This window comes from Ursus arctos, unplaced genomic scaffold, assembly GCF_023065955.2.
Source record: "Ursus arctos isolate Adak ecotype North America unplaced genomic scaffold, UrsArc2.0 scaffold_16, whole genome shotgun sequence".
In the NCBI taxonomy this organism is placed as follows: Eukaryota; Metazoa; Chordata; class Mammalia; order Carnivora; family Ursidae; genus Ursus; species Ursus arctos.
In genome coordinates, this window is record NW_026622830.1 from 47,836,198 (window position 1) to 47,853,068 (window position 16,871).

Sequence of the window (16,871 nt, forward strand, 5' to 3'; positions counted from 1 at the left end):
AAAGCACGTGAGCTTGAAAGGGGCTCCTTCCCCAGCTGAGCCCTCAAATGAGACTGGGACCCAGCTGGCACCTGCACTGTATATAGCCTGGGGAAGTCCTGAAGCAGAGAACCCGGCTAAGCTGTGCTCAATCCTGACCCACAATTATTGTGAGACGGCAAATGTGTGTTTCAAGCTGTAAAGTGTGTCGCTGTTTGTTTATTCAGCAGTAGATAACTAATCCAATAGCTAGAGGCATGTCATTGGATTTTGCTTGCAAACGCAAAGAGAGCCACAGCGGAGGTAACAAGCCAGACTCCCTGAGAGCAGGGCCTGCCCAGAAGTTCACACCATCTGTGCCAAGATGTACCCTCTGCAGTCTGAATTGGCTGTGAGGCTGCCAGCTGTGTCCCATGTGGCAGGAAGGTGGGACGTCGGAGAGTTGGGGAAACTGGGCCACCCAGGGGCCATGCACCCTAAACTCCACCTCCCCCTTTCTGTCCCAGTGAGAGGCAAGGAAGAGCTCCCAGGAGATCCTGGGAGAGAGGGACCCAAACCTAGGTCCCCACCAATGTCTGTACTTCTTCAAATTAGACAGACAGCACTTCCTGCACACCCAGCCAAAGATACTAGGCTCCCCAGCTGTGCAGGGTAGGCCTTAGAGGTCCTGGCTCAGAAGTTCTAGCAAAACTAGATTCCACGGCCTCACACCCAGCAGAGGGATAGATCTGGGGCCGTGGCCACATCTGCTCAGAAGAAAGAGCACACGGCCTAGGCTTCACCAAGCCAGGCTTCCCTGGCTGGCCCCATGTCCCTCCCACATCCATTCACCCCAGGGAACTCATGCATGAGCTCTGCTTTATGAGCAGTTGGTGGGCAAAGCTGTGTTCTTTGTGGCAGGATGATACGGCCAAGCCCAGCAGTGGGTGTCATATGGAGGCCAGAGGATGTCATGCACACCAGTTAGACAAGAAGAGAGGAAGGGGGACAAAATGGGTTCAATCAGTGCTTCCCAGACTTTAGAGGCCAAAAATTCTCCTGGAGAGCTTGTGAAAACAGATTCCTGGGCCGCATTCACAGAGAATCTGATTCAGAAGGTCTGGGGTGGGGCCTGAGCATCTGCATTTCCCTCAGGTTCCCAGGGACTCCAGTTCCAGGGACCACACTTCCAGGAGCAAGGGGCTGAAGGATGGATGATGATGATTGGATGAACGGGACTCAGCAGAGAGCCTATCACCCCTGCATCAGTCCCAGCAGGCCTTGGATGGGACAGAAATAGTGCATGTAACACACATACACACGGCCACCACAAGCACATGCACACAGAGACACATATGTATACAAGCCTGTCATCCAGACTCACAGAAACACACACGGACACACAGACACATAAGAATATACAGACACACGAGCAGAGACACAGACATACAAACGATACACACTTACACACACAGACACCTGTAGCTACAGACATGTATACAGATGTATCAGTCAGGGCTCTCCAGAGAAACAGAACCAATAGGGTGTGGGGGGGGAGGGGTTCTGTCCATGTGTGTAAAGAGATTTATTATAAGGAATTGGCTCGTATGATTATGGAGGCTGAAAAACCCAGACCCAGGAAAACTGGTGGTATAAGTTCCAGTCGGAATCTGAGTCCCAAGGCAGGAGGAGGAGACTAATGGCCCAGCTGAAGACAGTCACACAAATAGAAAATTCTTTCTTCGGGCGCCTGGGTAGCGCAGTCATTAAGCGTCTGCTTTGGCTCAGGGCGTGATCCTAGAGTTCCAGGATCAAGTCCCACATCAGGCTCCTGGGCTGGGAGCCTGCTTCTTCCTCTCCCTCTCCCCTGCTGTGTTCCCTCTCTCACTGGCTGTCTCTCTGTCATATAAATAAATAAAATCTTTAAAAAAAAAAAAAGAAAAAAGAAAATTCTTTCTTCTTCAGCCTTTTAGTCTACCCAAGCCTTCAACTGATTGGGCTAGGCCCACCACATTGTGGAGGGGAATCTGCTTTACTCAGTCCACTGGTTCAAAAGCTAATCGAAGTTGAGGCTCACAGAGTTGCCTGAGGTCACACAGTGGTGAGTGGAGGAGCTGGGGCTGGAAACCAGACAGCCAGGCTTGAGGGCCATGTTCTCATCACACGGATGACCCGGCAGATCTGGGACCCAGTCAATCAGCAGCGCCCCATCGCCCCTGCCAGAGCCAGAGCTGAAGGGACCCTCGACGATGCACCTCACGGCTTGGGTCTCGAGGCATCTCAGTGCACGGTGGGCCATGCCCAAGCTAGAAGGCACACTCACCCCCATTAGACGGCTGAGCATCCCATGCCTGAGGCCAGTGGGACCCTCGTTTCTGGTGGAAATTCGCAGGACTCTTGGTTCATAAGCTGGTTAAGCTTCAGACAAAGAGATCTCTGGGGTCCTCTAACCGAGGCAGCCGGGGTCGGGGGCCAAGACAAGAAAGACAGAGGCAGGAAAGGGCAGGGGCCCAGGGACCACAAGTCACCTCATGTGCCTGGAGAGCACAGCCCCAAGTTCAGGATTGCAGGGGTTGGGATGTCCCGAGTCCAGGGCAACTCTCAGTGTGGGTGCACAGAGCCTGCGCTGGGCTGAATTCCCAGCAGGGCATGGGGTAGACAGTGACTCCCCTGCCAGGGGAGTGTCTGCCCCGTACCCCCACACCAGGGCACAGTTTGAGGATCCAGAGGTAGGATTTGGAGGTGCTGATGGACGAGGTGGCTGAGGCACTGGGGAGCCTGTCCCCTGAGTCCCTCCAAGCCCAGTCTGAGAATCAGGCACTGGGGAGCTACAGACAACTTTACGGAGAAGAGGGCCTCTGTCTGCCCTTCAGAGAGCAGACAAAGATGCCGCAGGAACGAGTGAGAGAGCCGGGCTCACGGGTGCCGGAACAGGGCACGGGGGTGAAAATGGACCAGATGAGAGAAACTCCTGAAGTCCAGACCTTGGGCTGGTGCCGGGTGGGTGCAGGTGGGGAGCCACTGACAATCTGAGAGCAGGCAGAGATGGCATCACAGTGGAGTTTGGGGAGGTGCAGCTGACTGTGAAGGGAGCTGAGGGGACAGGTGAGGCTGGAAGCAGGGTGACCAGTAGGGACACCACAAGGCTGTCCTGGGAAAGGACACTGAGGCGGGTCCTAGGCAATGCTGTGGAGGTGGAGGAGAGGGGCTGCCTGTACCACAGCCCCAGCCTCCCACAGAGCCCGTGGAGGGAAACTGCCTCATGAGGCTGGCTCCGTGGACCTCAGGAGGCATGGCCCAGTGGGGGCAGTCAGGAGATGCCAGGGCTGCCTGCCCAGTGAGGCCTGGGGAGCCCCAACTCTGCACCTCCTGGACACTCAGCAAAGGCTCCTGGGGGACCATCAACCTAGACACCCTGGCTCCCAAAGGGGACAGCTGAGGGGTCTGGCTGCCACCCACACAGCAGGCTGTCACCCAGAGACACAAATCCCACCCACCTCCCTCTGATCCTACTAACCACCCCCCAATTGTGGCCCAGGAAGAGAGCCCAGAGCTGTGGCCCGGGGTCAAGTCCAGCCCCTCCCTGGCCACCCGACCTTTCCAAACGGCAGTATGCTGTTCTCAAGATATGGGGCGGCACAGCAGCCTCAGAGCGTTTGTGAGCCATGCCTGCATGCGGTGCATGCTGCAGGTGCGATGAACCCCACCCGCCCCTCAGTCTACCCAGCTGCAACACAGCTCTGTCTCCAAACCCCGACAGACTTCTCTGCTGGAAAGCGTACAACCTGCCCAGCTGTTCCGGCTCCAGGCTCTGCACGTGCTCTTTCCTCCTGCAGGAACGCCCTCCGTTCCTTGTTTGCCTGGACAGCATGCGTGAATCTTTGGGGCCCTCCCCGAACCCCAAACAGAAACGGCTTCTCCTCCTCCAAGCGCCCTGGTACTGTGTCCTCCTCATCCCTATCACCACCTCCACCTCAGTGGGTTTCAAGCATTTACACTCTGCTTAGTTAGTTCATGAACAAGTAAAAGACATATTCTAGCCATAGTGTGCAATAGAACCTTCCAGAAACACTGCCACGCCACCCTTGGGATCAAAGGCTAAGAAGGTTTGGCTCATTGCCTATCTTGGGAAGGTTTCCTGTATGTCTGCTTTGTGTTGAATATTCTCCCCCACCTCACTAACTCAACTAGAACTTGGGCTGGGTCCAGACAGATCATCCTATCACGCTGTAGTATTTTCAAATTCAAAAGATCAATTTATATGTTAATTATACTGGAATTAGAATTAAAAATTTTTAATTAAAAAAAAATAAAAACAACACAAAAAAACAAAAGCTAATCACACCCAGAAACACCCTCGCAGGCAAACGCAGAAATAATGTTTAACCAAATATCTGGGCCAATATCTGTGACCAGTCAAGTTGACACATAAAATTAACCATCACAACATATACACACAAGCACACACTCAAATAGACTTATGCTAAATTTACGTAAGCACATACATACTCTCCTTTTGTGCACAATCAGAACAACACACTTATGCGCGTTCATACTCCAACATATGCAAAAACTGAAAGACAGGCTCGTGGATGCACACACATACCCACAGTGAACAAACAGACACAGACATACACATTTATACACATGCACACATGCACACGCACACTTTTCCCCCAGAGAAGCCTGAAACAAGGCTGCTGTAAGACAGCCTCTTCCTGCCGTGGCCTCTGTGATTTTACAGGGCCCCCTTGTGCCTTGCCCTGAGGCACCAGGCTGGTGACCATCACCCACAATCACAGACGACAGGGCTGGGGCACAGAGAAGACGCAGTAAAGGGGCAAGTCTCAAAACCGCTCTGAGCCTCCCCCAGTGCTTCTGAAAGGGAGAATAACCCACAACACTAACAATTAGCAGTTGTGGCAACCTGCCACTTGGGTTGAGCAAAGACACCAGTGCCTTACACCCGGCCCCTCCTCTAGCCCAACCCCCTGCTGGGGATGAACACCGAACGTGGCACATGTGGTCAGGGCACAGAGCCTGGTGCGGAGACGCCTCCTTGGGGCCCTTGTGTCGTGGCCACTGACAGCCAGAGGGTGAGTGTCCGGGACCAACACGCCCAGGAGAACGTGGGGGCGTGTACAGCAGCCACGATTTATTGAATGCCACCAGCTACCCACTACACACTGTACCAAACATGCTTTGCTAATCACAGGTCTCACGACAAATCTCTGAGTAGCCAGGAACCTAGGAGGTCCCAAGAGTCTACATGGCTTGCCCGAGTCACAAACCCAGATCTCCCTACCTGAAAGCCACTGTGCCCCAGCAGGACCCATCTGGGGAAGGCTCAGGCATCTCCTTCCTTCTGCCAGGGTAGTCCCGAAGTCTGGGGGGTCCCCCTGCAGCTAAGACCATACAATGTGCTCTATCCCAGCCCTGAGCATTCAAACTAAGGAAGTCCCCAAACCCTCGCCACAACCATCGGAGAAACTGAGGCACGGAGAGGCAGTCCCTCACTCAAGGTCCCCCAAGTGTTAAAAGGCAGACCCGAATTCAGGCAAATTCAAGACATGTGCTCCAGAGACCGCACTCTAACGGCTGGGTTGGGCATGCAAAGGGAAACCTCTGGGTCTCCTTCTGTTCTGGAAAACTTCACTTCTTCCTTCACTTTTGCCAGTGTGGAGCCAAAGCTGAGAAGGTGATCACTTAGCCAGCAAACACTGCTGCCTGCCGATTTCCAGGTGCAGAAATCACCCAGAGGGAGCATGTTTCCTGGCGATGTCCATTCTGTGAAATTGCGGTCTGCACCCCATTTTCCTGTCCACTTCCTAAGGGGAGCTGCCCACTCACACCAGCAGAGACAGTCTCCTGCTGGGGGTCACAACCCTGGAATCACGGGCGGGAGAAGCGTGCCCTTTGGTGAAGGAAACCCAGATGATTCTGCTTCTGAAAAATCCCCGCTGAGTTTTTTTAAAGATTTTATGTATGTATGTATGTATGTATGTATGTATGTATTTGAGAGAGAGACAGCACAAGCAGGGTGAGGAGCTGGGGGAGAGGGAGAAGCAGGCTCATCCCAGGCCCAGGAGATCATGACCTGAGCCAAAGGCAGACTGTTAACCGATTGAGCCACTTAGGCGCGGCCCCCCTCTCCCGCTAATTTTTTAGTGCAATGCCTCTTCCATGTATATTTCGAGGGTAGAACATCGCAGGGGTTTTGTTCACAGCTCTCATTTCTTTTCCTCCTCCCCTTGCAAATAATCGCTGTTTGGAAACTTGTGTAAAGGAAGCGGTTGACTTTGTAGCCCATACATATGCAGGTGAGGAGCTTCTGGTCAAAATGATTCAGCAAGAAACCATCACCGCCCCCCACTCCCGCCGCCCCACCCCAGGCCGGCAGCGCCCACCCCGGCCGGCGGCGGTTTGCGGGGCGGGGCCCGTCTGCGCTCCTGAACAGGGCCCTCGGCCCGGGCCCCAGCTCTCCCAGCGCGTGCTGCCCTCCGCGCCGGCAGCCATGCGGCCGGCCGGGGTGCTCCTCGCCTTCTGCTGCCTCGTCTTGAGCGCCACCGGGGGCCCTTCGCGAGGTAAGAGCAGGGCCTTCCCTGGGCCGCTTGATGCCTGGGCTCCGCGACTCCGGAGACGAGGTCCCGAGATTGCCCGACGGCGGCGGGCGCGCGCTGAGCTTCCCGCCCGGGTCCCCAAGTCACATTGCTGGCTTGCGTGCCCCAGGGGACCGCGCGGCGCCAGGGGCAGGCGGCTCCCGTCCCGGCTGCAGCTGCCTTTGCGGAGTTCAGGGGTGGGGGTCTGGGGCCTGCCTGGGGGGCGAGAGAACCGTCCTCTGTCGTCGGTCCCTCCCGCGGCCTGCTTGGGGACTTAGAATCGTCCGCCCAAGGGAGGCTCCCCTGTGGCCCCTCCACGGGGACCAAGCTCCGGGATGCCCCGTGGTGGTGAAGCAGTTTCTATCTGACGTCTGCCCTTCCTGCCTGTGGCTGCGGTCCTGTGACTTGACTCCGGGGAGCCTAAGGATCAGACGCTTCCTGCCAGGCCAGCACTGGGGGAGAAGGGGAGGGAGGGGGCTGCCCCTCTGCTCTAGAAACTGAGGCACAAGGAGACTGGGTTACTTGCCCAGGTTACACAGCCAGTGAGCACCTGTCATCACTAGAGCACAGAGGAGCAGGCGATGCCTTCCCAGCACTGGAATCCCAGGCCATGGCTGATGGAAGAGTCACATGCCCTCATGGTGACACTTTCTTCTGGGCCCTGGACTGTCTGGGGTGGTGCTACCTGTGGGGACCACAGGGATAGGACACCCTTCCTCCTCACTCTCCCCAACCCTCATTCTTAGCTCTCATAATGAGGACACCCTTTCCCAGCCTAGTAGAGGACTTTTCGCAGGGTACCGCTGTCTTCCTGTGCCCCCCACTTAGTACCCACCCCAGGAGGACAAGTCAGGGGAAGAAGCTGGGTGTTCAGAACAGGGAAGCACACTCCTCACAACCTCAGTGAAGGGTCTCCTGGACAGATGTGGAACCTGCCGTCATAGCTGTACTGGGATCTAATAATTGACTCTCACCATCAACTCTTTGGCCAACTTCCTTCCTCTTGCCTCCCTTTCCTCACGGGACAGAGCAGGGACGGGAACAGGACTGCGTGGGGAATTCAGAGACAGGCGGCACTGGACGGCCGTTAGTGTCCACTCACAGGCAGGGCTGCGTCCCTCTGCTGCCGCTTACGGCTGGACCAAACCCTCCGGTCCATGCCCACATCAGAGCCCCCTGCCCCCTCAGAGAAGCAGCCCTCCCCTGTCAGACCTCCTCTCTGCCACTGAGCGCCCGCTGGGAAGTCCAGAGCCCACACTCACACGCAGAGAGCCCTGGGGTACCACAGACTCCCCAAGCCTACTGGCTGTGGAACCTGCACCTCCCTAAGCCTCAGGGTCATCATCTGGGAGATGGGTAAAGAACTCCAGCACCCTTGGGCCTTGCAGAGGCCTGACTGTGGCGGCCCATGGAAAGCTTTCTCATTGGGCCTGGGGTACTTGGCAGCCACCTGCCCACATCCCTGCTCCGACTCTCTGCCATGCCCCATGCCGGTAGCCTTCCCTCCCACCCAGCCCCTGCCCCTCCAAAGCAATTTCTTCTGGTGCTTCCTTCATTTGACAGATGAGGGCCCCAGCAAGGGCCTCAGAAAGAGGGGCTTGGCGGCCCCTCTGTCTGGTGGCTGAACAGAGACGGGAACTTAGCCCAGCCCCGACTCTGCCCCCATGGCTCCCACAGCCTTTCCTTTCCCTCCTCTGAGAACGAAGTCCAGTGCCTTCCTGTGGGGGAGGGGGGGCGACAGGGCCCCTGCTACTGGTGCCCACTAGACATATGACCTCCCCATGCCCAGACACTACACTGCACTGACCTAAATGCAGAGCCCCATGGCATCTTTCCTCCCTAAGCCCTTCAGGACTTAGGAAATTGCCACATCAGTGTCCTCAGCCCTTTTATGTGCCGTTGAAACCCGAAAGTCCTTCTTTCTCAACCTGTTATCTCTCCTGGGAAGCTCCACGGGGCTGCCATGTCACACTCTGCTCCCCTCCCCTGCCCCCAGCCAAGCTTGCAGTGGCACATCTTCTCATTACAGGGCTTTAGGATTAGTTGGACCTGGTTTAAACCCACCCTGTGCTCCTCTCGGGCCTCAGTCTCTCCCCTGCAGAATGGGGACCCACACGCTGCCTGCAGAGTGGTGACAAAAAGGAACAGCTCTAACTCTCCTGCTCCCAGGACCCTGGCTGCGCAGCATACACCGCAGATCCTCTGTCCCTGAGGACAGCCCAGGCCCCTCTGAGTGGGGAAGGGACTGACCCCCTGGCCAGGGCCCTGGGCCACCCAGCCTGCGCTATCACCATCTGCTCAGCACTCGCATGGTCGCTCCCGTTCTTCCCTGAAGGAGAGCTCCTTTTTGGGATGTTTATTCTCCATGAGAAGCCTTTCCCTGTTGATTTCTCTTGAAGAATCCTAAAAATAGATTTGACTTTCAACCTTTTTTTTTAATTAAAAATGGAGCTTTTATTGTTTGTTTAGACAATTGCACTGATGAAGCTTTACTGACTAGAAGCCTACCTTTTAGGAAAACATACAGTTAGATAAAAATAAACCAACCAGTATTTTCCCTAAACTTTTCGGACATTACCGAAATCGCTTAGGAACTAACATCATGTGTTTCAAAAGGACACGTGTCTGAGGTTCAGCCTCACCTACTTTCACTTCTTTTTTTTTTTTTTTTTTTTTTTGAGAGAAAGAGAGCGATGGTGGTGGTGGGGGGGGGTTACTGAGGGAGAGGGAGAGAATCTCAAGCAGAATCCCCCCTCAGCACGGAGCCCAACTCGGGCCTCGATCTCATGACCACTGAGATCATGATCTGAGCTGAAGCTAAGAGTCAGATGCTTAACCGACTAAGCCACGCCGGTGCCCCTCTTTCACTTCATTTTTAATCCTGTTCAATTCAAGCAAAATTACATTTAATATATTTTATTTAGAAAACCATTAACACTGGTTACTAAGAGCGATTTCTAATTTGAGATACTAAGAGTGATAACTAATTTTTTTGTTATACTTTTCTGTATTTTTCAAATTTCCTACCCGAAATAGGTAGGCTTATAATCAGAAAAAGCAATAAATGTAATTTATACAAATCAAAAAATAGAAGCCATATGGCTCCACAGTGGGGAAGGGGGGACCCTCTCACCTGCGACGGCAGGAGTACACTGGAGGTCCGGCCCCCTGCCCCTCCTCTGCCCTCTAGACTACAGTGAGAAGCAGAAAGCAAGCTTGCAGTTGTTGCTCAAATGGTTTTTGGTTTCAACTACGAATCACACTCAACTTCATGTGGCTCACGAGCAGCCCTCGGCCCGGCCCCCCTCCTCCTGTGAGGGTGTCTCTGCACAGAGCCCCGGAGGCCCCCCACCACCACCACCTGAGTCACAGCCACGTGGGCAGCTTGGGGAAATGTGGGTTCCACGGTCTGACCCAGCCCGACCAGCACAGCTGCTGGCACTCAAAGGAACACAAGCAGCTTTCCTTGTTTCCTTCTTTGGAGACTTTCAGCAAAGACTGTCCTAGGACAGCTGGATTCTTGCAAAGGACAGTCCCAGTGCTGGTCAGGGACAGAGCTCTGAGGGAAGCTCGGACCGGCAGATGGCCGTAACCCCGTGTTGGGAAAGGTACAGCGGTAAGCTGTCTTCATCGGGGACAGAGGGCCAAGTCCGTGGGGCTGCTAAAGGTTCGGGAGCCTTGCCGAGGAATCATGAGCTTAGTCTTGACATTTCAGTTTTGGGCCCAAGGAACCAGCTGGGGGAGACCCATTTGCCAGGTGGAGCCCTGCTTGGTCAGGCAGTGCTGGCCCTCCCCAGACTGCAGGATGCCGCCCCACCCAGGGTCACAGAACACACACAGACTCATGCCTTCTCTGCCCACTCTCAGTGCTCCTTACGCTGCACCACACACCAGGGAGGGGAGACCACCTGGCCAGATGCCCCCCCAACCCCGTCCTGGTTCTCGAACTTGGCAGGGGTCTCACATAGACAAGAGGCCATAGCAGGTGCACTCCACACAAAACGCCATCCTGCTAGGCCCTTCCCCAGCCTAGCCAGCCCACTGGCCCTATCTAATCTGACCCCCCACACAAGGTAGTGGGTATTTCTCTCAGCCCCCTTCTGTCCGTCCCCATGCATGGGGGACTCCTTGTCCCCAGAGGGACATCCCAGTGCAGCTTCTGTTAAAGCTCCCATGCTCTGCTGAACTCATGCTGCCAGCTTCCTCCCCTAAAGTTGTGATTTCTTCACCCGGGAACCAAATGGTATCTTGACTCCCCCAAAGCCTGCATGCCTGGTCGCCATTATCTCTACCACCCAAATACACGGGGGTGTCTTGGGTCTGAGCTGGAGTTTGTCTCTCAGGAGGGGATGGGTGGGGTGGGGTGGGCACAGGTCAGCACCGATCTTTCCATCGTACATACGCTCAGCCCGGAAGCTTGGTTAGCACTGCCGCTACCCACACACCCCAAGTCTCCACTTCCTGCCGCCTCGGCACCTCTGTCTCGGGCTAAACTCAGCCTCCCCAGACTGAACACAGACGCCTGCGCTGCTGGTGCTCCCTGAGGCCACGCAGAGGGAAGCAGAGGGAGGGCTCAGGGCAGTGCAGTTCTGTGGGGTCCTCTGCAAAGACACGGTGTCTCTGTCTGCACCCACCGCCACAACCACGTGTGGCTGCTGAGCCCCTGAAACGGGGCCGTGCCATGGAGGAGCTGAACTGCATACTCTGTTTAATACAGTTCATGAACTAAAACAGCTCAGCTCGGAATCATTCTGGCATGCTAACCTTTCAGGAAAATCTGGGAGAACATCTTCCTAAAGAGAAGCTGTTTACAAATCTAAAAACCCTCTTCCCCTTCTCCCTCCTCCCAGTTTATTTAGATTTTTCCCCCAAAACTTTTTTTTTAAGATTTTATTTATTTGAGAGAGAGAGAGACAGAGAGAGCACAAGTGGGGAGGGGCAGAGGGAGAGAGAGAAGCAGGCTCCCCACTAAGTGGGGAGCCCAATGCGGGACTCGATCCCAGGACCCTGAGATCATGAGCTGAGCTGAAGTCAGACGCCTAACTGACTGAGCTGCCCAGACGTCCCAACTTTCTGTTATTTTTAGACATCAGTTGTCCGCTGTAGAATTTGACAGAACCCCAAATTCACCATGAGCCACCAGCCAGAAAAGGCCATCATTCCATATGGCAACATACGGAACCTTTATATCCCTGTTTTCTCTATAATAAAATCCGAAGTTTGTAACCCAAATGAGCCCACACCCGTGCCGGGCCCGGCCTTGCCTCCCAGCCCTTCCCTACATGCCCTCCTTGCTTCAGCCACACTGGGGCCCTGAGCCCTCAGACACGTCCGCCCTCCTGGCGCCCAGCTTGCTCTCGGCCCCTCTGTGCAGATTTGTGCAGACGGCACCGCCTGCCCCTGCAGCCCCCGTGCGCAGACCCGCACACGACTCCTGCCTGCTCCGCCTGCCGCTCTGATGTCTGCCTTGCCTGCTTATTTACGAACGTGCGCGCCGGTGAACAGAAGCTTCTGTACCTCCAGAGCCTGCAGGATGAGGAGGGCTCCAGAAGGGCGAGTGGGCTGGACGAAGGAATGAAGTCAGGTCGTTCTCCAGCGAGGGTCCTCGGGGTGTGGCCGGGCTCTGCTTCTGTGGGGCCTGGGAGCAGAGGATGTGGACGGGACAGAAGGGGTATGGAGGTCCCTGGTTCTGTCAGACACTGGGGGCCTAAGTGCTGGGGAAGAAGCCCCTCGTGTGGCCTACCCCATCTTTTAGCCAAATGTGGGCCTCCTTGAATAGGCCGAGCATGGGAGGATGAAAGAAAGCCAACCAACTCTCCCTCCCCTACATGCCAGCCTGCGATGGCGCTGTGTGGGATAAGGTCGCCCAGGCCGGAGCCCGTCCTCGGACTTGTACCCAGAACCGCATGGCAGGAGGTGGCACGTGAGGGACAACGGGGGCTGCGCTGCTGCCCGGAGCTGGCACCCCCGGATGGGCCCACCCAGAGCCTGGAAGCTGGGTGGATTCTGACAATCACTGAGGGAGAGGACAGCCGCAGCGCCCTCACAAGTGAGAAGTCAGGACGGGCCTATGGGCACTTCTCCTGGTCCACTTTTTGGGGACAAACTGAGATGGTGGTGGCCTCAAAGGCCGACTGGGACACCTTCTTCTAACCCCTGGGGCTGCGTCCTATCCCGAGGCTCCGCCACCTGAAGACACATTCGGGTTTTCTTTAACACGTGTTAGAAACGACCCTGGGTTCCAAAAACGACTGTGTGCGCGAGTACAGCGGGCGGGACTACTTCCGTTCCTCACGGTACCACCCCACCGCGCCTGGTCCTCAGCCATGAGGAGGGAGCAGCCGTGGGGTGCACAGCAGACGCACCGTGGGGTGTGGGGTGGCACACGGGGCCCAAGGACCCTGCTCACAGCAATGTTCTTGTCTGCTTCTGTGCTTCTCTGTTTCAGATATTTGTTCCCAGACCCTTAGCCCAGACGTGAAGCCAGGATTTCCCAAAACGATAAACCCCCACGATCCAGAAGTCCTCCAAGCAGCCAGACACAGCGTTGAAAGGTTCAACAACTGTACGAATGACATCTTCTTGTTCAAGGAGTCCCACATCAGCAGAGCCCTGGTCCAGGTGAGGGTCAGGGACACCCCTAAGAGGCCGGGCTGCAGTGGCTCCTGCCTTCTCAGGGGCAGACCTGCCTTGTGCCCGTCCCTCTAGAACCCAGACCCAGGCCAGGAGGCTGACGCAGCAGCCACAGACAGCCCAGGGGCACCCAGGGCACAGCAAGAAGGCCCTGAGCCACCTCTTGTGAAAGCAGGCTCCTCCTGGGTGGAGCCATCAGGCCGTGGCCCACGGCACATCTGGAGCGGAGCCCAGGAGGGCAGGGGTGCAACAGGCCACTGCAGCTGGGCACGATGAAGGGTGCCAGTGGGGAGAAGCAGAAAGCGAGCTGGCAGGAGCCACTGGCACCGTCCGTCAGAGCCCCCGCCCTGCCTCGCCGCACCTCGCCCCGCCTCGCCGCACCTCGCCCCCTCGCCTACACCGCAGCTCCAAAGGCCCTCTTGCCATTCTCCATCTGGGTCATGTCGCTCAGAGAGCTTTGCCCAAACCACCACCCCTTCCCCACACACAAATCCCAGGGGGAGATGGTGAGGGGGTCCCACTCTAACGCTAACAGCTTTGACGCACACTGCTAATGGTTACCCCTGTGTAACAGGATTATTGGAAATTCTTATAATCCTTATTCAAAAATAGCAACCTTTGTTAAATCAGCATATTTTTATGATTAGAAAGCATGTGGCAGGGGCGCCTGGGTGGCACAGCGGTTGGGCGTCTGCCTTCGGCTCAGGGCGTGATCCCAGCGTTCAGGGTTCGAGCCCCACATCGGGCTCCTCTGCTGTGAGCCTGCTTCTTCCTCTCCCACTCCCCCTGCTTGTGTTCCCTCTCTCGCTGGCTGTCTCTATCTCTGTCGAATAAATAAATAAATAAAAATCTTTAAAAAAAAAAACAAAGCAAGCATGTGGCAGAAAGGCAAGCTGGTGTGGGGTGGGCTTTAAAAGCCTACTTCCCACGGAAATAGCCGAAGTGTCATCTCTCCAGGGACTCAGCCCCAAGGGCTGCGAGATCTTCCAGAGCCAGGCTTTCACCTCCTGCAGAGCAGGACAAATTCCTGGTGTTCCTGCCAGTGCTCAAGGGCCTGTGGGATGGGGCAGCTGGGAAGTTATCTCTCAGGGACGTGGGGGACGACTTGATTTCACCTGGTACTTGGCAGGGCTGAGGCCTTCGTGAGAGACCACAGGTGAGAATGAGCCAGGGTGCTGCCACATGCGAGTGGAAAAGGTCTATTCTGAAACCGGGAAAAACAAGCAACCACGTTGGCACTCAGGGCAGGTCAGCACAGGCTGCGGGTGGGTACCGGGCATGGAGGTGAGGCGCAGGGGCCATCCCCCTGATGGAGAGTTCTGGGCAGGGAGGAAATGTCCTAGCACAGACAGAGAGCCCAAGTCTCACCTGGGGACGGAGAACTGGCACCGTGAGCAGGAACGACATGAGTGGATAAGAAGGGGAGGGAAAAGAGGGGCTTGGGTCCAAGCGGTAGATTCCCTCCCAGAGTTCTCTGGTGAGTCCCAGACAGGCCTCCACACCCTCAGCCGCTTTCAGGGCGCATATCCATGCATCTTTCCCGTCTCCATGCCTCCCCCTGCTGGTGGAGGAGCAGCCAGCCTTCTGTCCTGGACTAAGTAACACCGAACTGGCCCTTTTTCCCCTTAGATCGTGAAGGGCCTGAGGTACATGCTAGACATGAAGATTGGCAGAACTTCTTGCAAGAAGACCCAGCACCCTATTCTAGACAACTGTGACTTCCAGACCAACCGTACTTTAAAAAGGGTAAAACGAAGGGGTCTCACCTCACACCCACTCACTGCCGTCCCAGCCCTCACCCACTCCCTGGGGCTTTGGGAAACATCCCCTTCATCACCTCTCTGCCTGCAAGGTCCCAGATCTCACTCCCAACATCCATGCAGCACCCACAGACCCGGGGAAACACAGAGGGAGGGCTCCCAAGAGACCTCACACCACCCGCCCCGAGGGGTACAGCTCCAGGAAATAAACACCCTGGGCTTGGGGCAGGAGCTTTCAAACAATTCAGAAATCATATATACACAGACACATGCAGGAGAGAGCAAATGTGAGAAAATCTATAATTTGCAAAAGAAAGTGAAAAGTATATATTCTTGAATCTCTCAACTTCTCTGTAGATGTGAAACTTTTCAAAATAAAAACTTGGGGCAGGGGGAGAACACATTAGGAAGATGCGCGCACGCACAGCCCACAGCAGCAGCGCAGGGAACCTAACCGCTGCGGAGCGTGTTGGGAGAGCAGCCTCTGCGGCGGGCCAGGGGTCTCAGTGCGCCCTTCTTCATTTCAGACTCTCAGCTGCTACTCGGAAGTTTGGGTCATCCCCTGGCTCCAGAGGTTCGAGGTGCCCGTTCTCCACTGTCACTGACTTCTGCCTCTCAGCAGCACTGCACTCGCGCTCTTTGCTGTGCTCGGTCACAGCCCCGCCCTGGCTGTCACAGGCCCCCAGACCTCCGTAGTCGCTCACCAGTGAGCAGAAATGCAAGTGCCTGGGGGCTCATCGCAGAGTAGCTGGGCTGGAAGAATGACATTTCGCATTTTCTTCTTCTAAACCTAAGTAATTCTACCGATGCTCTGATGGTAATTATTCAGGCTCTGGACCCCTGAGCGAGCCCCCTCCCGTCTCCTCCCACCTGATGACCTGATGGTCCCACATTCAGCAATGAAAGCCCAGAGATCCACCCCTTTGAATGAGTAATGGTTACAGCACCGGGCAGGGGGACAAGTCAGCCATTGTACATCTTGACCTTTTGTGCATGAATAAAACAATGAATAAATATAAAGAACTGACCATCTCAAAGCAACACCTGTTGCTTTACCTGTTAAAGGAACAGTCAGGAAGGTGAGGTGAGCATCGTGCGGGGTCCCCCTCACTGAGTGGTCTGATGAGTCTAAGTGACTTCATAAAGCCCCTTGGAGGCTTTTCCAGCCTTTCACTGCTAGCTACAATATACTGAAGACCAAAGCAGCCAGAAACAGGCCAGCCTGCGTCCACATCGTGAACTGGTGGGGCAGGCAGCACCCTCCCGCTGACTAGGAGTCATACACCCAAGTTCTCTCCACTGCCTCTGAGGCTCAGCATGTGCACCGCTGTACCTGGGCAGGTGAGGTAAGGCAGAGTGCTGGGACCACCCCCCACCGCCTCTCAGGAGAGGGGAGCCCAGGTTAGGGATAGACACACTGTGCCAGAGAGGATGGGATAGGAGGGGATTGCTGTGGGCTGGGAGGTGCTGGTGTCCTTGTCAAAGACAGGGCTTGAGCTGGCATTGGAAGCAGTGCAGGGCTGGGCCACGGACATGCCCAGGAGCTTGCAGACAGAGATGGGCTTCACTCAGAGAACACAGGCCCCTGGCCACCCTGCTCCAGTAGGCCTGGGTTGGAATGCAGAGCCTCTCACTTTGGACTTCGTCCTCTTCAGGCCTCTTCAAATTATAGATTAGTACAAAATACACTGTTGCCTTTAAAAAAATACATGGACTTGGGGCTCCTAGGTGGCTCAGTCAGTTAAGCCTCGGACTCTTGATTTCCGTTAGGGTCATGAGCTCAGGTCCTGAGATGGAGCCCCAGGTAGAGCTCTGTGCTCAGCAGGGAGTCTCCTTGAGATTGATCTCTCCCTCTCCCTCTGCCTCTGCCCCTCCTCCCCTGCTCTTTCTCTCTCTCTAAAATAAATCAATTTTTAAAAAA

General features: G+C 55.5%; 1 protein-coding gene across 1 annotated transcript; it reads left to right on the plus strand.

The window, feature by feature from the left end:
• The first annotated feature begins 6,403 nt into the window (after positions 1-6,403).
• On the plus strand, positions 6,404-16,871 carry CST7 (cystatin F). Its single transcript, XM_026489296.4, has 4 exons — positions 6,404-6,542; positions 13,006-13,178; positions 14,820-14,936; positions 15,478-16,871. The coding sequence occupies exons 1-4, from the start codon at positions 6,473-6,475 to the stop codon at positions 15,553-15,555; spliced, it is 438 nt and encodes a 145-aa protein (XP_026345081.1). The 5' UTR covers positions 6,404-6,472; the 3' UTR covers positions 15,556-16,871.

Bases quoted from the DNA above. Each gene is read 5' to 3' on its own strand.
- CST7 (XM_026489296.4), top strand. From the start codon at position 6,473: ATGCGGCCGGCCGGGGTGCTCCTCGCCTTCTGCTGCCTCGTCTTGAGC. The intron at 6,543-13,005 runs GTAAGAGCAGGG...TCTCTGTTTCAG, and splicing joins CACCGGGGGCCCTTCGCGAG to ATATTTGTTCCCAGACCCTT. The intron at 14,937-15,477 runs GTAAAACGAAGG...TCTTCATTTCAG, and splicing joins CCAACCGTACTTTAAAAAGG to ACTCTCAGCTGCTACTCGGA.